We start from the raw sequence: 25173 nt of genomic DNA, 5'->3' as shown, positions 1-25173 counted from the left end.
CTGTAGTAGCAGTAAAACTGCACAGCCGCAATGTTCCTGATAACAGCCCAGATAATTGAATCCCCCCAGTGTTTCTCACCACTATTCACAATGGGGTCCCAACATGTTTATCTGTGTATGTTGTGGAACATATTAACAGTACTGATAGAGGTGGAGACAGATATTGAAAACTGTGCAAACAAAAAGTCTTGTGGATGCTTTAGATAAATGCCATCTATCCAAAAGGCTTTAACAAAGCCATAGAGCTTAACAACATTCTATGAAGATATGCTGTTGTCCTGAAAACTTTCTGCAGTTTTATTTGTAGTTCCAGTTTTTACACTGTTGTTTATTACTAATGTAAATGAAAGTGATACATATATACTCCATTATTCATTATTCTTATTTATATATTGATATTTAGTATTATTTTTATTTCCTTATTTCTTTATATTTTTATTCCTGTTTTCATTTGCAATTTTTATTAACTTTTATTATTATTTTTATTTTAGTAGTATGTGATTAAATAGTTATGTATCTACTATGTGTATTATTATCTTGCTGTGGTATCTAAAGTGTTAAAATGCAATCAGTTTGTATTATATTACTTTGTCTCTCATGGATCACCAGTTGAATTGTTTTAGTTATTTAATTATTGTATTGATTGGCTACGTTATTTAAGCTGGACCCAGAAGAGTTTGGGTCATTATGAAACCCTGATGAAGTCACCAGGTGTAATGAAACACGTCAGTTTATTATACAGATCCACACATTCAAGCCTGCTCATATGATTTTATTTTGATTCTGTGCTCTTCCACTGAATGTATGGTTATGTGCTTTTACAAGTCACTTGGAGCCTGTTGAGATCCATGCTACACCTATGTGTTCATGCAAGTTAAGCTGCTGTTTTACCATCTAACAGTGACCCACAAGCAGATGTCGGTTTTCAATTTTTGCTTTGAGCATTATTACCATTCAGTGGGTTCATCCTAGTGATCTTTTATGTTCAGCTTGATACACCTGTTTGTTTTGCAGAGGACTGGAGGCCACTGAGGATTTGACCGTCTGTCAGGTGAGAGCTGTGGGTGGACTCATCTGAAGGTTTTCCTCCTCTCAGGTGAGCAGTTAGATATTGGGACACATTTCTATTCTTTATATCACAGACTCATGGGACTAATAGTATACACTTACCATTCATCATCATAATTTATATAGCCAACATATACCATTGGCGGTTTCCTTGTGCCTAAATTTGAGGAATAAAGGAACAATTTGAGGAATAAGGATTCTTAATTGGACACATTTTGCTACCTTTATACCAATTAAGTGGTTGGTTTTACAAATCATTTCCATTCTGGTGAGACCAACCAGCATAATGAATTCTGAATATTGAACAGAGATCGCTAAAGGGTTTTATTAAGCATTGATATTTATGCTCCTATCAAGGAATTATATATTATACGCTAACTTATTTATATCTTTTCATGTACAATCATTTTATGTATTTAATGGTTATGCTCCGCTAAAAGTATCAGTAATTATTTTCTTGATTGGTACATTAACTACCTGGGTTAGTCTGTGTTAAAAGTAATGTGTGTGTATAGATAGATATATATATATGCCCCTACCCCCCTCTCTGCACACCTGCTTCAACCTATCGCTCTCCTGTGGTACCATCCCCTCCTTCAAACATACTATTGTCTCCACCATGATCATAAAACAGTCCCTTCCTCTCTAATTACTGCCATATCTCCCTTATTTCGCCTCTAAACTTCTCAAGCGGGTGGCCTACAAGTTAATCACCTTCTTTCTGTCATCTTACTACCCTCCTTGATCCACTCCAATCCGGATTTCCCTACCTCTACCGACACTGCCCTCACTTAAGTCATCAACGACCGTATCTTTGTCAAACCTATGGGAGACTGCTCCCTTCTTATCCTTCTCGACCCCCCTTCCTGCTGCCTCCAGTACCGTTGACCACTCCGTCCTTTTGCAAACTCTTCAATCTTTAAGCCTCCTGTTTTTTTTCTTATCTTTCCAACCACTTATTGTCGGTCTCCACACACGATTCCACTTCTCTACCTCTTCCGTTACCTGTCAGAGTTACCCAAGGATCCATTCTTGGCCACCTGCTCTTCTCCCACTACATCGTCTCCCTTGGTGACCTCATCAGATCATTTGGCCTCTAGTACCACCTGTATGTTACCTCCCCTGACCTCTCCTCTTCCCTACTATCTGTCTTCTACTGACTCTCAGCCAACTCATCTTGGATTTCCCAGTGCTTTCTTAAACTCAATATTTACAAGAATGAGATAATACCCTCCCCTCCCCACACCCTCCTCATTCAGGGCTCTTCTCTGTCCCTGAAGTTTGCTGCCTAGGAGCCTTCCTGGACACCTCCCTCTCCAAATCCTGCTGCTTCTTCCTCCAGAATATATCCAAGATCCAGACTTTGCTTACCATTGAAGCCACCAAAACTGTTATTTAATCCCTTGTAATCTCTTGCCTCAATTACTGTAATCCTCTTCTCTCTTTCTTACCCAACTCCCGACTTGTCCCTCTTAAACTTATCATCAATGCTGCTGCCTGGCTTATTTTTCTCCCCCACAGCTTCAACTCTGCTGTACCTTTCAGTCAGTCACTACATTGGTTCCCCAAAGCCTACAGAATTCAATTAAATTCTTCACCCTCACCTAACAAAGCTCTCAACCAATGTTCCCCCTACATCTCCAATCTGATCTCTGCCTACACTCCTTACTGCTTCCTGCCCTCTGTCAACACTTCACTACCACACTGATTACCTCTTCCCACTCCCATCTCTAGGACTTCGCCCGAGCTGGTCACCCACCTGTGAAACAATCCCCCATGTCTTATTAGTTTATTCTCTACTCTTTAAAGCTTCAAGCATGTCATTAAAATTAATGTCTTTATTCAAGCCTTTTAGTCCTCCTAACTCCTTTTCCTCTGCTATCACCTCCACTCCCCAACTCGGTTGGAACCCATTTGTGTCTTCCCTTTCAGTTTAGGATGTAAGCTCTCATGATAAGGACCCTCTTTCCTTGTTTTCCTTCTACTACTCAGTCACCCTCTGTACCTCTAGGCCAGTTTCCCTGAGCCCAGGCAAATTTCATGTTGAAGATTAGTATCACTCTCACTCACTGTCCCGTAGATAACTTGGTAATGCATATATCGAGCGCTTTCTTCATGCGCACTTGTTTCTGCTTCAATCAAGAGTAGGTGAATTACATGTTTCCATATGAATGATGATTATACAAGAAGCCTACAACACAAGACTATTCATAGTGCAGTATATATATATATATATATATATACACAAATTGGCACTTAAAGAGGGACAGTTTCTTCCAATATCTCCGTGTCTTAATTAGGAAAGTGCACCCTTAATCACCAGTGTCTTCACTCTTTGTCACCACCCTATTGGATGTATGCTTACAACATGCGAGTTGATATTGCGCTTCACAACATATTATACCCGAGACTCCGTTCCACGTCAAAGCTCCACAATCAGATGTAAATTTGAAAAAGAGGAAGAAGCAATCTGGTGCATTAACTTTTTAATAAAACTGAAATCACATACCCCATAAGGTACAGGTCCACCTTTTTGTAAGGGCACATCAAGAAAATGGAGCCATAGATGAAGATACAGCAAAATATATACAGATAGAACATCCTAGAGCTCCAGTAATATATGTGTTACCGAAAATCCATAACGATAAGAACAATCCTCCTGGAAGGCCGATTGTGTCAAGGACAGGATCTATCACAATTAATCTATCAGAAGTTTTAGATCATTATCTACAACCAATGTCCCAACAATCTAGGTCTTATTTAAAAGACACAACTGACTTTTTAAGCAATTTGTCTAAAATTACGTGGGAGAAAAATCTGTTTTTGGTCACAGCGGATGTGAGATCCCTATACACCATAATTGAACACAATTTGGGTATAGAGGCTGTCACATCTAGTCTTTTAAGTACGGAGAGTACCACATACTCAAAAGGATAAAAAGCTTTAATTATTGATGGCATCCATTTTGTGTTAACTCACAACTATTTTAGGTTCCAGAAAGTCGGAACGGCTATGGGCACAATAGGGTGGGGGATGTTCCCCTCACCCTTTGTAAGGATCAAATGAACTGACCTATAACTTGCAAGGAATTGGAATATCAGTAACCCTGGACCAATGAAGACCTCACTAAGTGTTATCTGTACAAGTATATACAAGCATGCTGGCTTTTGTTCTATCTCTTTTGATCCTGGGAACGTGAGAGCATGGGTGCATTCATTGAACCTGGGTGAACCCTATAAGGAAGATATCATGTATTTTGCTTTTTATACTTTCCAGCTTTAATGTAACATCTTTAATATGTATCATGTATCGCCTGTAATGTATTATAATTATGTATTGAACTTCTAAAACTTTTGCATCTACTAAATAAATTGTTTGTGCTTTGGAAACACAAGAAATCGCTTATAGACAATGCTTATTGGAAAATGATAAAATAACTTTAATAGCAGTGCAGTGGAAAACACAAGCAATTTTTTGTTTGTGTTAATTCTGACCATGTGATAGGCACCCTTTAATCTAGCGCATCAGTGTACATCTGTTAATGTCTCTGTAAAATTCATATTTTTAAAAATAAATGAACAAACAATCAAGTTCATTGACAGCAGATAGTCATACTTTATTTGGGGGAACAACATTTATATTTCTAGGAAAACTTTTTTTTTTTTTTTTTTTTAGATATTTGTTATAGATAGCCAAAAACATGTAATCTTCCGAAGGCTATCAAAATCTTCACCACCTGAAGGCTCCAGAGCTATAGATTGCAAGGTTGAAACAGAAGGGATTGAGTCATCAAAAAAAATATAATTTCGAACAAACTAAATCACATTGAAATCTTTAGTTAAATTCCTGGCTATGACTGCATAGCTGAAATTTTGTTTGAAAAATTTGTCTCTGTCCTCAGTCCTTCTTGGCAGACTATATTATTACATTTTTTCTCTCCAAATGTACTGTACACTATAGTCTTCCCTTGTCCACCACTTGCTGTTATCGGATAAGCATAAAAGGTGCTGGTGGTGGGTTACTCACAAGACTATTCCAAATACTAAAATCAAGGAATGACCTGTGTACTACCATGAGCCGATAGTGTAATATAGCATGTTTCTATCCTAGATTCTATCAATTACTGTCACACCTTTCTTCCTTGAGAAATTCAATTAGTTGATATTCATTTGTTGGATTGAAAATGCTGTCTGCAGCTGATTTGTGTAGATTATGTCATTCTGTCAGTCTTCCAAGTCAACATGACCTTACACTGTTTCTCAAGCAACTACTTCAGCAGTCTTTGTCACTGTTGGCTCTGTCATATGTGCACCAACAATTACTACTTTCTCTAAATTAATGAGGTCTCTTCCTCTATTCATAGTAGCTAAAATTTTATCGGGCAACTGTACCTGCCCAGCATTTTTATACGTGACCCTAATTGTGATGGGATTTTAATTGCATAATTAACTTTTATGTCACTACAGTTTGTATCCCCCATTTACTCAAATGTGTCCTTTCTTATAGCAGTCACTTGTACATGCATTACGTTGTGTCACATGCTAGCATTGCTTTTTGAGCTGGGCATGTTTTGGTGTATTCAGCATACATTCGCAAAACAGTTTCCTAGAAGTGGTCTTTGTCACTCAAATATATCTTTTGTCTTCTGAATCAGCTGTTTTACAAGGTTTTAGGTGACCCTATTCTGAAAGCATAATGTTCCTGTAATGTAATAGAGTATGCAGATATGTCTGAGGTTTAAATAAGGGTTAATATTATGCCACGGTCCCGTCAAAGGTAAAAAATACTAACATTTTTTACTTCAAATCACAAATCAGCTATGAAATTCATTGAAACCTATGACAGCTGTAACATTTGGGAAATTCAAAGTTTGAGGTAGGATTCTTTTTAAAGAAAACTTTACCAGAAAAAGCACATGGTTAAAAAAATATGCAATATTATGTGTAGAAAAAAATATATTTACCAACAATATGACGATTACTAGATTTAATAATAATGATCCAAAAATATAACTTACCACTCTGGCTGAGAATTTGGTTCAGAGGTTAAACAAATGGCTTGAATTCAAGTGTGGCCTGACACCTTAGTTCTAATCCCAATGCAAACCACCTTTATTTATATCTCAGGAGCCAAAAATAGGTTACAGCATAGACTAGACAGGGGACACTGTGCCTAGAAAATTATGAAAACTTGTATTTAAATATAGAATGTATCTCAAACAGGCTTGGCTGTATACTATGTCCTCCAAAACTTAAGCCTGACAACAAAGGAACATATTTACAACTCAACAGAACTGCTACTGCCATTAAAACTAGTGGATATAAACTGCAATTGGAATATTTAAACACAGTAAAAACAACATTTTATACATAAAACTGCACAATTAAGCTAGTTAGTTCATTTTACTGGATCACTCTTTTCAACCCAGTTTTGTCATCAAACTCCATCCAAATCTAAAGTTATCCTTTCACGAGCATTGTTATGTGCATATCATCAAATTGGTCAATAAGTATTCACCCAGTGGAAAACTCAAACGTTCCCAACGAACCTTTATATAATTCCCTAGATTTCAATGGATCTGTCATTTTAATATAAGCACTTATGTTATTACATTTATAATCCACTTCTCTCTTCTGCATCAGTAGTCATGATTTTCAATTCCTAGAATTTATGAGACCCACTAATCATCTTATATGACTGTCCCTACTGACAAACAAAAGAAAAAAACCTACACATGCTAGTAACATACATAGAGTTGGCACCCTTGCACTTTTTTTTTCAAATAACTCATGATTTCTTCTAAAGATAAAGTGAAATTAACAACACTATATGGTCTCTACAATTCTCTGTTCATTTACAGAACCTTTGTTTTTTATTGTGAATTGAATACTGTATATACTTTTAAATCAGAAAATGAAAATCAATAGCATTGGCAAACTTATGGACAACCTAAACTTAATATTTGATAGCACAGACTTTGGTCAAAATAACTACAATCAACTGCTTCCTATAGATGTGGATGGCTATAGCCATGGCAGAGATGCCGGAACCTCTCTACTAGCAGTTAGGTCCCCACTCTTGTACAAACCACTATAGTTCTCCCAGATTTGAAATGTTCCTTCTCCCAACTACTGTTTTCAGATCTCTCCACAGGTGCTCTATGGGATTTAAATCTGGACTTGGTGCTGGCCACTTCAGAACAGCCCAGTGTCTTATCTTGTCCTACTGGAAGAACCATGACCTTAGATCTTTCTGACAAAGGGTTCAATATTTCTCTTCAAAATGGCCTGGTAATGTCAGATTTCATGATGCCATGCACATGTTAAAGGTACCCAGAGCCACATGCAGCCCCAAAACATCACTGAACCTCACGTTTGATTTTAGGGAAAGTGCTTTTATAATTTTGCTTTCTGTAAACATAAGGATGATGTGCTTTACCAAAAAGCTGTAATTTAGTTTCATCCGTCCATAGGTGTGTCTGCTTTCTTCTGTCTCTCTTTCGCAGCAGTGTGGCCTTCCTACCACATATAACCCCCTTTCGTTGAGTTAGCAATAGACAGTACGAGTTGAAACTGTTGTACCGTGTTTGAAAGTCAGCTTAAATTTGTTTAGCAGTTGATTGAGGTACTTTCTCCACCATACAAAAAAAAATACTGCTCTATAAGTTTCAATCAAGTTTTCTCTTTCCAGTGCAATGGGCCATAAACATCCTACTAAAATTACATATGGTGGAAATTGGAAGACTGCGGTCTCTGAAGATTAATTCGTTATCCATGATTGGCTACAATCTTTTGTCTGACCTCCTCAGACAATTCTCTAGCTATCTTTATTTTCTCCATTGTAATTATAGTACACACAGTGCCACAAACAGATTCAAGCTTGTTTAATGAGTGATGGTTATACTGCAGGCACCTGCTACTTACCGCAGGTGAGTTCACTTTCAGGGAAAGAGAATAAATCACTTGCTTGAAATCTAATTATTTCTAACTACTTCAAAAAAGGTTGCAATAATTTTGTCTGGCCCATTTAAGGGTTTGTGTGTGGAATAAGCTATGACTTTTTCTAAATTTTTATGTTTTATACCAATGCAAACCAAAGAAATACATATGTGGATACAAAAATATTTTTTGATTTCAACAATTTCCTGGAGGAAATTGTGCTTTATTAGAAAAAACTGCAAGGGTGCCAATAGGTTTGGCCATTACTCTATGTGGTTCACTGAAAAAGAAACTTAAAATTCAACATTATGGGTACATTTTTATACAATGGCTGGTATCCATATGCTAATAAAACAATGGCAAAATGTGAAAGAAATTAGTTTTCTTTTTTAGACTTTGATGCATTTTTCTCTCTTAAAGGGGACATACAACTTTAAGTGCTATAAGGGTTGTTCTTTACTGATAAAATTATTAACCCTCAGATAGACCAACAGTAATTTTCTTTAAGGGTCACTTGTATTTTAAAAACCGTATACACTTGGCCAATCTCATTTTGCTGATAAAACAGCAGTATTTTGTCATTCATCATGACTGTTATATGCCAAGTCATCTAAGCTATGTCAGAGCAATCTCAAATACAACTAGTCCTACAAAGTATAATACACCAAGACTGACATGAACTGTACCTGTTTCTCCTCCGTTTAATGGGGCATTTCGCTTTAAAGGAACTTACTTGTTGAAACAGCTTGTTTAATACAGTTTTCCCTCTTAAAAACATAGGACAAACCTGTTATAGCAAAGGTGACATTAAGGGAAGGGAGGGGGGCGGTAGGTGGATAACATATAATGGAATAAATATAATGTGCATTTGTGCTGAGAAAACCCTGGTGGTAACCCACAGTGGTGTTATAAAGGGAGATGGTATAAAGAGGAAGTAGATTTTGTTTCTTAAACACGACAAGCTTAGTCTATCAGAGATGTTTGGAGCAGTTATTGCGTGGTAAAGTCCGAACGGCGGTCTACCAATTTCAATGACAATTTTATCACTAAGAACACTGTTACATAGAAGTCTATGGATGATTAGACGTATCTATATCACAGAGTATTCCTTTGCATAGAAATCGACTATGTTCAGAATGACTTCAGACTTGTGAACAAAAGCTGTACTTCAATCTGACTCTCCTGTGTTGTGTTTTTGACAGATGAAAAGAGATATCACCGATTTCAGAGAAACACCAATACAATTGTCACAACCGACCTAGCAAGATGAATGATAGAGTATAGACAGAAAAGTAGAGCATGTTCTATTTTCTCCTGTCCCTGTTCTATTTTATTTTTTGAAAGACAGCTATGTGCAATGCACTGATCAATGAAATTTATTTGATCTGTAGCCTCCCCTCTGTTCATCTTTTCAAAAAAGGTATTGGGGGAGGGGGGGACGGACAGGTTTACAGAACACCTGTTTGCCCATAACATTATTCTCATGTTTTACTGAATATTTATAGAAAAATAAATCCTGCCCTTTCATAGGTCACACCTCTCCTTAAAACATATTGGCGCTTAAAATATATTTTTAAAGAAAAAAATGAAACCGTTACCAGTATACTGTTGGTTTTACAAAAATGTTCAACTTATTTAAACTCTAAATCAAGACATAGTACAACAAAGCTTGTGTGATCCTAACAAGAACCTGTTTTGCAGCAATTACAACCTGTTGATGATAAAGGCAATGGAAGAGTAAGAAGACTGTAATTTTCAGTGTTAAATGTCTAACAGGCTTACCTTTCGACTTTGTGTTAATTAAAAATGAAAATATTGTATTTCCTGTGTTTGTTTCAATACAAACCAAACAAGCCCTTTGTGTTGATACAGTGATCTTCTAAACACATTTGAGACCTTTAAATACTGATCATTCCAGCAGAAAAAAAAATAAACCTAATTTTCCATTTAACTGTTCTAATCAGTGAGGGCTTCTTGGTTTTGCTTTCAGAGGTCCAGGTTTCAATATTTTGGTCATATATTTATTTTGATTTAAAAAAAAAAAACAAACAAAAAAAACCACACATAAAAACCCAACAGGAATAGTGCATATTTTTCGTAAGCTGATCTCTTTAAAACGGAGCATGATTATCCATCATTAACAGTTTCTAAAAAGCCAGCAGCAGGAATTGAGGCCTGGCTACCGAGCTGTCACCATCCAAAGTCCCAGTGCCACATTAGAGGTTAACAGAGCGCTGCCTGCTAGGAGTATGAAAAACCCCAAAAGCTCTCTATTCTCCTTCTCTGCTATAACTGAACTCAATGTGGCTTCAAGAAAAGAGTTTAGTATCCATTGTCCATCCAACGCAAAGCAAGGAACAGCATTGATCACTGCCAGGGCTCCGGAGAGAGAAATCACATATCTGAGTGCAATTCAGTATAAAACAACCAAACTGAAACATATCACAAAACTAAGCAGACTTAAAACAGGAAGAAAAAAAAAAAAAAAAAAACACCCAATGTGCCTTAAAATTTCTATACTTTTAATTTTAACAAGAAGACTCTAGAACGTAGAAACACTTGCATACATCAGCGAAACGCTGCATCCCCGGGCCCCATAATGAGGTTTGGGTAGGGGCCAGGTGTTCCAGATGCATCCTCGGGGGCTCCCCACTGTGTACTGAGAAGAGCAGAGAGGGAGCCTCTTCTAAGCACTTGCTTGGGGTAAGGTTGTGGGACACAGACATTGACAGGACCCTCTTAACTCTGAGCCCCATAGCGACTGCAATACTCCACCCCCTGCTTACAGGAAAATAAACTGTAGAATCCATTCACTGCATTGACTGGCATTTCATAATTTACCTAAAAACTCGTGGGAACTGGATCTCTGCCCTCTCCAAGATGAGGAGTGTATATTTTAATTATATACATACATACATATATATATATACATACACACACACACATATATATACACATATATATATATATATATACATATATATATATACATATATATACATATATATACACATATATACACACATATATATATATATATATATATATATACATACACATATATATATATACACATATATATATATATACACACATATATACATATATATATATATATATATATATATATATATATATATATATATATATATATATATATATACACACAAATATATATTCTCCAGTAGATTAGCAAAATTTATGAGCAACCAAACAACTCACTGCCTCAAATGTGTGTGACTCATGTGGAACATTTTGGCATCTCCTATGGCCGTGCCCTACAATCAAACACTTTTGGACTTGAGTCATTGAGTATATTAACAAACCTGGCATGATACTACCTCTATATTCACCGGGCCCATGTCTCTTTGGATTGAAGCTAGACAATATGCTAAATAGAGAGACGCAACAATATATGATTAATATATTTATGTTGGCCAAGACTTGTATATCCAGGTTGTGGATGGCTCCAGCTAGTCCTCGCGTTCGTGATTGAATTTGACTAGTTAATGACATAGTGGAGCATGTACGATTTGTATAAACTAGTAGAAAATACCCTTTGAAGTAAGAGAGTATCTGGGGCCTTATCACTGGATTACTCTTGTTCTCCTTGAATCTTGCATATTGTTTTCTCTTTCATAATCCTGGATGATGCTCATGTGAACAGTTTATTGTTTTTTGCAGCTTTAATTTTCTATTTTGTGATGCTTGTTTGATGGCAGTTAATGTTTTGCTGCTTGTTTGTTTTTTGTTCTTGCTTAACAACAATTAAAAAAAACCACACTTGATTGAAAACACAAACAAAAAACACACCTCTGGCATTGTATAGAATGCGTAGGTATTATAGTACAGTCATGTTTTACACAGTGTTGAAACATTTTAAAGATCACCTAAGGCAAAACAAACTTCATTCATAAATAGCATATTTATAGGCAGCATTACTATGTGTTATTATCATAACACACAGCACCTCCACTCTTTGTGCAGAAAATGTACTTTAAGAGTGTTTAAATCATGTTGATGAGGGAAGGAACAACACAATGCAGATTTGCATTTTAGTGTCCTAAAGAGAAGTCCCATTTGCTTTTGTGTTAAGTGAAACTAGTTTGTACATTTTCAGTGACTGTTTCTATGGAACTGTTTTTCCTTCATTATACGTGTGCACACTTTGAGCTCAGGCAAACTAGTACTGTTGAGCTCTGTTACTGATCCAAAATCTGTGCAGTTTTGATCCATTTTTAATCAGGCAACAGATAATAGAACATATTACCTGGTGAAAAGAGCAGACCGGCCTCCATATACAATGGGGGTTAACACAGCACGTCATATTTGGAATGCAATAGCGCTTGTGTGCATGAGCCTTCTCAGTAACATCACTGCACATGCTTGTATGTGCTTTGTGCTATACAAGAAGGCAGCTCACTAAGTATGATTCACTTAGCAGGTAGAATGCAAAAACCTGTAACTTACATCCTCTAGAATGTAAGCTCTCATGAGCTGGGCCCTGTTTCCTAGTGTATTCCTTACGCAATAATGTCACTTTTATATTATAATATATATAATATTATATATGTTATAATATAAAATGTAATAAAAATTATAGTTGTAATTGTGTAAATTTGTCTTTCGTATTTATTTACTTTTGTCCTTATGTAATTTTATCATTTTGTCTAACCCCCTATGTATGGCACTACGGAAGCCTTGTGGAACCTTATAAATAAAGGATATTATTATTAACATGTACCAAGTCCATTGCAGTAGTGCTTGTGACTTTCCAACCACTGGAATTGAATCCACTGAACTATATTCATTTTATGAAGTGAGGGAGGGGTGGACAAATGTAATTTTAGAAAGAGTATGCTAAATATGGCTTAGCTGAAGTGCAATGGAGCTGTGACCTTGCAAAGCACACATGCCACCTTGGGCTAGCATATGTGGTCCATCATACTTATGTTTGTAGTTGGTGGCGCACAGTTCACCCAACATGCAACAAGGACAAAGATTTTGAATAGTATGATCCTTACTTCTGTGAATGTTTTGGAATAGGCGTTACATTTTTAAAGACATCATTAATATTAAGTATATGTTTTATAGGTCTTGAAATGTGAGTTGTACAATTTCTGCCCCAGGTAACCTTGGTAGTTTCTGCTTTTTAAGAAATGAAAAGGATACTTGCAGAATGTCTCTATTACCACTGGCAAGTCTATGCTGAAAAACTTGTACCGTGGAATAAAGTTGCTCAGGTTCACTGTGGAAACAAATATAATAGTCATTCACTTTAATAAGTTGTGTTTTGGTTGATCAATTTACCCATAAACAGTCTGTCTACGTGCTCCAGCTCCTGTATAACAAGTGTGACTAATACTCTACTGCTGTATGAGCCTGTCCTACTCATGCAATATCATTTTTTATTCTTCATTTACTAAAATGTTTATTTTGGCAGTGCATGTATATAGGGACTAAAAGAATAACCAACCAGTATGCACAAAGGTTTCCAATGTTATACCACAGAAAACAGGACCTAGGAGCTGACCTATACTTTTTGTTTGGGTTGGACAGGTGGCGGCTGGAGACCTATCCATGTGAACTTTGTATGCTCTCCCCATGTTTGCGTGTGTTTCCTCTGGGTGCTCTGGTTACATCTCCACTGCAAAGACTTCCTGGTAAGTTAAATAGCCGCTGACAAAAAAAGTCCATTATGGGTGTGTTTGTGTGATAGGGAATTTAGACAGTAAGATCCAATGGGGCAGGGACCGGAAAAATATTCTCTGTACAGAGCTGCATAATATGGTGGTGCTATATGAATAAACAGTAATAAATAAAAATGAATATCCCAGCTATCCCATGTCTCCTAGTTACATGTTCCAGCTCTCCTCTTGAGCTTTCCAGCTGCTGTGGAACTACACGTCCCAGCATGCCAGGTTAGTCACTGTTTTGCTGGCATGCTGTGAGCTAAAGTTACATTTAGAAGGCGACCCAATCCAAATTCCTTTTATTGCTGGGAAAGTAGAATCTACGTTCCTAGCTATGAAAGGGAGCTGTACAAAGGGGGAGGACGTGGAGGAAGTTGGGGCGATCGCCCAATCAAACCCCTTGGATCCGTACCTAGACCACCATTAATGTGCCACTAAACCTCATAAGGAAACAGATAATGAAAGTGACTCTAAGCCTGAAATGTAAGCTGATCCAATACAAGTGGCCAGGGTTCAAAATTAATAAAGTACTGATAAAGATAGCCTGCACAACAAGGCATAAAAATTTCAAATTCTGTGATGTATGTGAACTTATATATGTTTGTCAATTTTTCAAGAGGCATTTGTATGTTCTCCCGGTATTTGTGTGGGTCTCCTCCCACACGCCAAAAAGTCATACTGAGAAGTTCGGTGATAATCGTTTTAACAATAACTATAAATCCGACAAAGAGGAGGCCAACAAAAAAAAATCCGATTTGACAAAAACACGATTGCAATATACACAGACTTACCTCTAAACCGAACGTGCACATTTTCAATCACACCAGGATGCTGACAGCAACTCAGTCCAAATATACAGCTCTCCGGCAGTACACTTTGACATCAGTGCGAACTCCATCAATGTTGTTTTAAAGCGGCAATGTCGGGACCCCGCAGGTTAAGTATTTAAACACTTAACCTGCGGGATCCCGACATTGCCCCTTTAAATTAAAGCATCCTGGTGTGATCGGAAATGTGCACGTTCGGTTTTCAGGTAAGTCTGTATGTTGCAATCGTGTTTTTGTCAAATCAGACTTTTTCTAGGCCTCCTCTTTGTCGGATTTATCGTCATCGTTAAAGCGTACCCAACACGGTAGGTTAACTGGCTACTGATAAAATTAACACTAGTCTGTGTTGAGTCTGTCTGTGTATGTGTTAAGGAATTTAGACTATAAGCTCCAATGGGGCAGGGACTGATGCATGACATATATTCTTTGTACAACGCTGCAGAATTGGTGGCGCTATATAAATAAATGATGACGATGCTTTTTCATGTATTTGCTCCTGGTGAAACACTATGTAAATCTTATTTAACCTCTTTAAATGCAATCATTAATTTTTTGGCATTTATCATATTGTCACACATATAAACCCGTGTCAGCCTTCACTAATCAACCTCAGCCATTAAGACGTGGACTGTGGTGATCTATATCAGCATAGCCTACACACCAAACAAAAATCATAAGTGGCTAAGAGTACACGAGTTATACAGCCCTTTAAGACAAATGCAATTCTTTACCACCAAAATGCCAAAAGTTGTTTTGATCTTAGAGTCATCTGAATAATTTCTCACCTCCATATTCTAGATGTACAGGATAGCCTATAAACAACATATCTACTTGAGGCGGATGCTTTACTCTGATCAGGCGACTCTGGTTCTCTATTGACGGGACAGCACAGACCATGTTAGCACCTGACTTCTGACAGTCTGTATTAGATTGACATTCTGGGTTTGTTTGGATTGCCTTCCTTGCTGGCAGACAAGTATACTGTCAACAAAACAGAGATAAGAGGTCATGTCATTTTATTGCTTATCACAAAACTTCTACAATTCAGTTAAGTTGGTTCTACAATTAGGAAGACAGACTTACTATATTTAGCACTATACAATTTAGAATATATTTAATGCCTTTAACAAAACCTATTTGCACAAAAAAACCTTCCAATTTTCATGCATCCACCATTGTTTCTGATTTAATCACCGGAATTGGCCTCCAGGTGGACAAACAAAATAAATCATATTTTATGAAGCTTGTTATAAAATTGAACAGTACAACAAAAAGGTGTGAATGAGTCCTAATATCACACTAGGCAACAAAAACAAAAAAAAATCCAATAATTTTAAACCCTCCAGCTGTAAGGCTGGAGCCTACATGCACTTTTTTCATTTTTAAATTATTGACACAAAGCACTTATTATATTGGCACTTTTCTATGCTTTTTGTGTTTGTGTCACGAGACACAGTTCCCAGAGAAAAGCTTTGGCCAACCTTGGGGAGAAAGCGGCCCACCCGAACCTCGCGGCAAAGATCATTAGGCATAAGGTCCCATTAGGCTCTGGGGCATGTCAAGGAGCCCCACTTAACTTTGTCAAAGGGGAACTTGAAGATCTTTAACCGCCTAAGGGGCCTTATTGCTCTGGGTGATTGGTGAGGAAGTGTCCAAAGACGAAGCCCCCAGCAGTCACTGCACTACGTAATTGAAGCACGCAGCTCGGGCATCTATATTGGTGCCATTTATGCTTGTATAACTACATTATTGTACAAATTGCTTTATAATCACAGACTGAAACCAGGCATGGTCCTCGCCCAAAATCCATCTGAAGTCATTCTCTGTCCTTCTTAATGAGTTGATTCTTGATTTACATAAAAAGATTGAAAAAAATCCTCAAATATTTAATGTAGCTGGGTCATGTCCATGTGACCTACCCAGACATGAGCTTTCTTGATAGCGCTCTACTGTATGCAGGAGGAGCATGGTGACAAGTCAATGAGTGACCGGATCACCACTTGTCACCTCCCGCATTGGTAAGATGGGAGAAGCAATGACAGAGTTTCTACTCTCTCACTAGCACGCAGATCATATAGATCTCAAATCTCAATTATTCAAACAATTCTAAAGGAAACCATTAACTACAAGTTTACCTGCTGACTGTGTCCATTTCCATTATATGAGAAGCAAACATCAGATAGACTGTTGTTACTGCAACATTCAACAGAACCATCCAGCCTTCTGTACACTGAAAATAAAATACAAAAAAAAAAAATGAAATTACCATTAGTAGTTCACATTAAACATGAGTCCATCACAAAACATATGCCTACAACTATCCCATTCTATGTGTCCTTTCATGGCATTTGATAAAAATCCAGTAAAGAGGACACTGTAAGTTTGGTATAAATTAACAAACCTGTTAAACTGATCACCATAAGCAAAGGGATCCTATATATCATAGTCTAATAAAATAACAAGCTTACGGAGGATCTATAGGTGAAATCATACGTGTTCTTAGTAGAAGGTGAACTTCAATTACCTTTCAGTAGAAACTGATCACTGGATACCCTATTTTCAGCACCAGGGGGTATATTTACTGAACTGCAGGTTTGAAGAATTGGAGATGTTGCTTATAGCAACCAATCAGATTCTAGCTGTCATTATGTAGAATGTACTAAATAAATGATAACTAGAATCTGATTGGTTGCTATAAGCAACATCTCCACTTTTTCAAACCTACAGTTTAGTAAATATACCCCCTAGTGTCACATTGCTCAGCTAGGATATTGCCATACATAATATGCCAGAAAAGTTCTGTTTGTTTTTGTAGGGTAACCAAAAATTGGCATGAAGAAAGAATTTACACTACATTTTTGGAAGAAAGGTTATTAATGGATCACAATGACAAGTAATATGGCCAACAGAGGCTGCTTTTGCAGACCCTCCATACACCTTTAGGTAGGTTAAAATAAAAAAAATAAAAACAGGCCACATTTAATTGAGCCTAGAGACGATATTAAAGAGGTAAGATATTTAACTCATTAAGTTTTACTCCACAATGATACAAAAGAAAGATATCTGCATGAATGTGAACATAAACTATATTTGTAATATACAAACATTAAGCGCTTTAAAAAAAAAAGCTGTACCAGATATAAAAACCCACCTCCCCCAGGTAGCCGAACTGAGAGGATCCAGTGTCCAAGACCCTGCCATTTAGGAGATTCTCAATCCCAGCATCTGATCAATTGCCAATTACCCTGTTGGAGAAGGAGAGAGAATTCTTACATTCAAGTGCTCTGACATCTCTGTGTTGAGATTGCGGATTAGTAGCTGCCCAGCTATCCATATAGCACTTCCCATACACAAAAGTGCAAAGGTGTCAAATCTCTTGAATTTCAAACTTCTCTTGCCTCTTCCATGATTAGCCACCTAACCCATACAATGATTTCATCGGTTGGGTGGATAGAGATACTACATTTAAATGTTATTTCTGGGTGGTGTTTTCCTTTAACCCCTTGACTGTAAAGGACGAGTTGGACATGCAGTCCCAAACTGCAAAGGGCATGTCCCAATTGTCCTGCAGTTGAGGAGTTACAAGAAAGCCCAAACCATGATTGATGTGCTTTCTTGCAGTGCTGCAGCATGCCCTATAGGCAACAAGCACTGAGAGTGCCAGGGATATAGGTGTAAGCTCTTATGTAGTCTCCCTATCTCTGCCAAATCCTGGATCCCCAGTATGGAGAGGGAAACAAGAGCACCCGGAGGAACCCCACACAACACAGGGAGAACATACAAACTCCACAAAGATAAGGACCTAGTCGGGGATAGAACCTATGACCCCAGCAACCGGGTCAATTATGGGTTCTAATATATTTTTAGGATACAAAAACATTGTTTAAGAAAATAGTTTTAAAGTTGTTTTGTTCAGACAGGATAATTTTTCATTTTTATTTTTTTCTAAATGATTCAGTCAAACAAAAAAATAAATAAATAAAAACAAACAAACTAGTATATAACATGTATTCTATAAAAGTGCCGTTTTGTTGTGGCGTTCCACAGCCACAATGGATTCAATAGCTAAAAAGCGGTTTAATGCAGGCAAAGATGGCAATATAGCGTTAAAGAATGTATGCAGGATATCCCCCTACTGTATGTCACAGGGAAGGAAGGTTATAACATAACTGGGGTAGAGGAAAGAATATTATTTATTAATCACATTGGGATAGATTGTAGCATCTGTAATGTAACCTTGCTACACTTCGATTTTTTACCTATGAATGTATTTTATGTATTGTTTTGTGACATGCCCTTGTACCTCTGCTAGGGAAATGCAGTTGCTGGAGAGATGCAGCATTTATGCAGTAACCAATCTGGGGCTGGAGTGAGATGTCTGTTAGGCATGAATGCCAGTCGTCCACACTACTGACAGGGCAGTCCTGAACTTGGGTTACAATGTCCCCAACAAACAATCCTCTTGGTCCACTTGCTGGAGAATCCTAAGGAGAAGGAAAACAGAGCGTCATCGACCAAACTATCAAATTTAATTTATAGAACTGTAAAAGTACATTGTGGAGAAACATTATAATTTCTAATCCCAGCATTCCTGTTTTTGTCTCAAACTATTGGCATTAGAGAAAGTAAAAGCAGTGAAACACTTGAACCATGAACATGAAAATGAGGAAAGGGAACTATTAATACATGTATCAGATTCCAAATTGCCCAGGAATAAAATAAGGTCAGGTCATATTTTATGAGATAAAAAATAAGCGGGCTGCTATTCTGCTTCATTGCAGACTTCAGACAAAGTAACAAGTTATACTTAATAACTTTTTGTGCTTAAATTGATTACATTGATTACAATTCAATTACAAATGATTAACCAAACAATTATAATCGTTGTTTTAATTAATGCTGAAATATGTAAATAAAAACAGACGTACGAAAGGTGTAAGAAGTCTATATATTTACATCCCATGATAACAGAGATGTGGCTTGACAGTATTATTAGTAAAAGTCGTACAATATAATAATGCAATGAAGGGTCATTTATAAATGTAAGTAGATACATAGACATCAATATTTGTTTTTTCTCCATTTAAAAATCAAATCGAAATCTTTTTTTCCTGCAGTATTCCAAATGGAAATTTCAATTAAATAATGTGAACATACATGTACGACTTAGTATAATAGAGCCATGATGACAAGTACTATTAGCTGGAGGGGCTCTGGTACACAATGATGAGAACTACCAGCAGCACTATCGCACCAGCCGTCCAGTATCAAGAGATACCTCTCCTAAAAGGTGTATTAGCAGACGCATCCACATTTAATTATGTCGCCATTACATGAACACTCCCTTTCTGTTTGCCCGCCATTGTTACACCTTTCGAGGCTCAAGTCAACAATATTCAATAATCAACATACAGAAGAATATATGTAGCTTATGCGTGCATGCACAGTGCAGAAACGCATATCTCCCACACAAAAATAGTACATGAGCCCCGCTATGATACAATTATCATTTCTGTAGTCACATGTCTCCATGAAATCACTTGTACTCTCAGGACAATGCTCACTGCTCATCAGCTAGCACCCTGCCTCTGAGTAATCACAAGTGAGATATAACTGAGAAGTGCACCAGCTCATAGGACACATTCTAACAACAGCCTAAGGCAAAACTGCAGGAAGTACATGGCAGACAATGATTGTGGGTTTCTCAAAACTCGACTGTGTGTAAATAAGTTTTGGTTTTTCAAACCAGAAAATTATAAGAAATTAACAGAAGTAACACGGGAAGTATCATCTTTTGATATGTTGTATAGAGTTAAAAGTGAATAAAGGGAAGCACACCTAGATCCATGTAACATTCAGTTATTACTGTTGTGGTTTACAATAAACCATGATTATGAACTGCTATGAGATCTCAATAGTCACCTATGTTCAAAGGCTGGTTGCCTAGCTGTTCAACCAAAAACCTTGATGCATATGAACCTTGTCACTGATTGTGTGCGTTCAGCTTTCCATTCCTTAGAACTGCACTAAGCTCATTTGCCACATAACAAACAAGTAGTTGTCATGTCCTGATCTGTCAACAAATTGCTGCATGCCCAATATTTTTATACGTGATCCTAAGCATGAAGGACCACTGTTCACTCACTTATTGGTAGCACCGACGTTCAACAGAATTACTATACCACATTTATGCAGCTGTTAATTTTAATAGATAATTGTATATGGTGCAATAAATAATTATTACATTTGACTGAATGTAAACTTAATTATATGCTTACTAGCCATCACAAACATGCTTAAAAGAAAATGTGGTTTTCAGAGCCACAATACACTACTGTGTACTATGATCTAAATAAATACTGAATATTAGTCGTATATACTTCTACGATGCACCTACCAGCATGCCAGTATTCGTGTGGAAGCGATCAAAAGATCACTGCACAGTAATCATTAAGAGCCCTTCAACAATCAGCAACCACAGCACATCTGTAGAGAGCAGTTGCCAAGCAATCCACAAGTAACCCCCTGTGGTTCTTGGAACTTAAAGAGAAAACATTCCTACAAATCAGGATAGACTAGAGTAGCAAGCACATAAACAAACACGAACATGTAAAAATGAAATATAACCCTGTCATGCATTACTTTTCCTGTAGTACTGGAAAACAGCTGAAGCGCAGTCTGCCTATACAATATATTACATATACCACACTTATATCAAAGATGTTACTAAAGCTATTCTAGCTACTCCGAGGTGTACCCTGTACATTAAACGTTAGTTCCACATAATGTAATACACGTTAAGCACTAATATATATATATATATATATATATATATATATATATATATATCTATATCTAGTGGCGTCTGTCTGTCTGTCTGTGGAAAAAAAGAAAACCAAGCTGCAACGTCACCTGCTGGGCAGAGTTATACACTGACCTATATATTTCTTGAAGGAGAAGTGACAGTTGGGAGTGGTTGGTGGTTGCCAGGGGTGACAGTGGGGAGTTTTTAACACCTTAAGTAGCTTGATTTGACTAGAATGCATGAGTATCATACATGGGTTAACTGACCTACTAAATTCTAAGTGTGTGTGGAAAAAAAACCTCAAAAAGGGCTCAAATTTGGTATACTGACATTATTGACAATTTGAGGGGTCAAACTCATTTTCGTGAGGTAATTTTAACCTCATGAACACACATGTGTACAGTGGCGGATCCAGGGGGGTGCAATCGGGACAATCGCCCCCCCCCCCCCCCCCTAGCAGGGGTTTGCTGCCGATGGCAGGTCCGTTTGGCAGTGACAGTGTGCTGCCCGGCTGCTCTGATTGTGTTTTAAACACAATCAGAGCAGCCGGGCAGCACACTGTCCCTGCCGAGCGGACCTGCACATACTGTGCAGCCCCCGGCAGCCTCAGAAGTCGGAAAGGGGGCGGGGACTAAATCGCCCCGCCCCAACATCCCCCCGGGAAACAAACATTTTCTAGATCCGCCCCTGCATGTGTAGCGGCGTGTTAGTGTGTGTGTGTCTGTGGAAAAAACTATTTTCTCAGAAAGAGCTCATTCGAATGACCTGAAATTTGGTATACTGACATTATTTGACAAAAAAAAATGCATGAGTATCATGCACGGGGCACGGGTTAACTTTATATATATATATATATTTCTTCTATTATTCGTAGACCTCTGGCAGATGAAGTAGGTGCTGGTCCCAATACTGTTCCAGTCGTGTCGTTCAAATCTTTTTATGTCCACAGCTTCCCTGACACCTTCCTTGTCCTCTACTACATGATACATCTTTTTATAAATGGAGCCTACAGTCAACATAATCAAGAATATTTCTAAAATACAGACACCTCCTTCAACATGACAGCAAATATATTACGCTGTAAGCCAGCTAAATAACAGTTCAGTTCTTCAAAGGGAGTATATAAACGATTACAAGTAGAGTTTAACTATAGCTTATGCTTAAGCTTTCGCACTCGCCATGCCTTCAACGCATACTTGTATTTTTATTCATTGCGAGCACATAATAGCATTGTTCCTAAATAGCCTATGAATGTGCAGAAATACATTTTGAACCTTGAGACTCTGCAGTTCCAAATGAATGTCTGACATGATGAAATACATGTTACCACTGGCAGGGAAGCCAGCAAAACACCTGGCTCAGGAAGGTATTATGTATGGATAAGGAGTTTTAATAATCAAAGGATCATTGTGCTTGTAATCCATGACTGCGCAAAGACTCCAAAGACATACACAGACTGTGCAGGAAACATGATCATGTCCTTTCTACACATTTTAGAAAAAAAGGATCAAATCACCGTGCAAGGCAAAATACAGTATCAGTTCAATGTCCTAAATGAAAAATGTATGAGACTTGTTTCTTTGTGAATAGATTAGCAATCTTTACTATACTTTATGTGACTGCTTTCACATGAAGGGATTAAAGTTCCTATAACAAAAACAAAGCTAGGTTTACCAAAAGTTTGTGTAATCCAAGAACATAGGCCAACTACTTAATTTTTTATGTGCCAGGCAGCCGTGGCAAGAAGCAAATGACTATACTTTATACTCATTGATGTGGACATGAAGCCTGTGCAGTAACACATGTCCCCCTGTATGGCAGGAGCCCCAGGTGGTGTGGAACCAGAAGATGAAAGCACTGTTCTCTTTCTTCTTGACCCATGGCACAGCGTGCCACCAGGGAGAGATCATTTTCTGTGCAGTCATTATATGAATGAGTCTGACCTGAACTTAATCATTGATGGTAATGGTGTTTATAACCCGGCGTCATTGAGGTTGGGTCGTAATGACCCGGGGAGTTTTAAATGACATGTATCTTTTTACCTAGTTATGCGACATTGCCAAACCTCTCAGTACCTGGAGTTAAGACTCCCCCTTACCCGTTTCACACTACAACTCAGTCAGCCAGTGTCAGCGCAGAGAAGTAGACAGGCACAAACTCCAGAAAGGTTATTATGACCCAACCTCAATGTCGGTGTAACAATTTTGTGCCATTTTAGTATGTGATGTTTTATTTATTCTTTTGAGTACATGCTGCCGAGGAGCTTTGTTTGACATATGATGTGTGCCATAGTTTGAGAAAATGGCCCCCGACTAGTTTTTATGCCATGCTGAAAATGCCTGGAAACAATGCAATCACAATATATCAGTGTAATAATAATAATAATGGGATGCAAACACAACGTGAATTCATCAAAACCTTGGGTCTTGCCCTCTTAAATGAGAATTTTAATATCCTCAAAAGGTATTTTTCATTTGCAAAGAGAAATGCGCAAAAGATTTAGACATTTCATAGAAGAATCTCCAGATGAGCCACCAGCAAATGTACCAGGCGTTCAAAAAAAGACGTTAAGTGTGTCCTGATACAATGATTCGTAAGACGAAAGTGATTAGTTGTAAGACTGATTTTGTTTTGTTTTGTATTGTTTTGTTATAATTTTCAAAAATCTCATACTTAAGCCAAAGAAAGAGTTTAATTTGAGATGTAAAGCTTGTTTTGTTTGTTAAGATATTAGCAATGACACAGAAGTTGTCAATTTTGTTAATTTTTTTGACTACATACAAGTAAAGAAACGTTCCTTCTCTGTGACTTCTTTTTTTTTTTAATTACAGTACCTCATTCAATGATTCATTATTCCAAATATACTAATGAAGCAACCACCATGGTCCTATCCATATCTACAAACCACAATGCCTTTTATCAAGGTCACCCGCACACATCAAAATCAGCATGTCTGTCCTAATTAAGACACCATAACAATCATATCACTGTGGCCACTCCTTTTTCCCTCTAAATTTATTTCCCGTACACCTTAAACTCTATTCAGACGAGACCACAATAACACTAGTACAAAAATAAAACAATTAAAATCATCATAGACCAAATACATGCGCACATTAAAATTGTCATTTTACAACACTAAGGGGGGTATTCAATTGACGGCGAGATCGCCGAAAAACGAGGGCTCGAAAAATATTACCGTTAATACGGTAATTACTCGCTGAATTTCAGCTCGCAGCTCCCTGAGCTGCAAGCTGAAATCCAGCGAGTAAATTACCGTATTAACGGTTTTACGCGCATATTACCGTATTAACGGTAATATTTTTTGAGCGCTTGTTTTCTGGAGATCCCGCTGTGAATTGAATACCCCCAAATTGGTCAACTGGTTAAAACACAGGTAACACACTCTTACCAAGTGACTCCACCAACTGTAACCAAGGGGGGAGTTGCACACAAGGCAACTATAGCACTGATTGAATGTTTTGTTTGTTTGTTTTTTTACACAGACCTAAGACTGACCTCCCAAAATTTGAAATTTGAACACTTGCACAGACCTCCCAGCCAGGTAGGATGCACACAGGACAACAGTGCTCTTGGGAAGAGGTACAGAGCCTTCATCCAGAAGGGGACACTCACACAGCTCAGAGTAACAATGGGCTCCTTGGCGCAGCTGCTGCAGGTACCTGTGCAAGACATCGGTGAGCAGGTTGCAGGCGGTCTCAGCCCAGAGACTGATAGATCTGCAGCGAGTGTGAGTATCTCTCACACATCCCGATTTATCCTGCTGCCATCACACACTCAGACATTTCACAGATAAAACTAAATCAGTCTCCGTGTATTTC

General features: G+C 37.7%; 1 protein-coding gene across 1 annotated transcript in view; it reads right to left on the bottom strand.

Moving 5' to 3' along the window:
* Positions 1–10011: 10011 nt before the first annotated feature.
* MBTPS2 (membrane bound transcription factor peptidase, site 2) overlaps positions 10012–25173 on the bottom strand; it is a 53473-nt gene continuing 38311 nt past the window's right edge. The window contains exons 7-11 of the mRNA XM_075196565.1: positions 18830–19010; positions 16662–16756; positions 15312–15507; positions 13179–13254; positions 10012–10408 (exon numbers count right to left, since the gene is read on the bottom strand). Coding sequence (XP_075052666.1) covers positions 10186–10408; positions 13179–13254; positions 15312–15507; positions 16662–16756; positions 18830–19010 — 771 coding nt within the window. The 3' untranslated portion in view covers positions 10012–10185. The remainder of the gene's footprint in view (positions 10409–13178; positions 13255–15311; positions 15508–16661; positions 16757–18829; positions 19011–25173) is intronic.

The sequence above is a fragment of the Mixophyes fleayi genome, chromosome 2 (assembly GCF_038048845.1).
Source record: "Mixophyes fleayi isolate aMixFle1 chromosome 2, aMixFle1.hap1, whole genome shotgun sequence".
Lineage (NCBI taxonomy): Eukaryota > Metazoa > Chordata > Amphibia > Anura > Limnodynastidae > Mixophyes > Mixophyes fleayi.
Note: the sequence above shows the minus strand (reverse complement) of the source record. Positions and strands in the feature narration are given on the sequence as shown.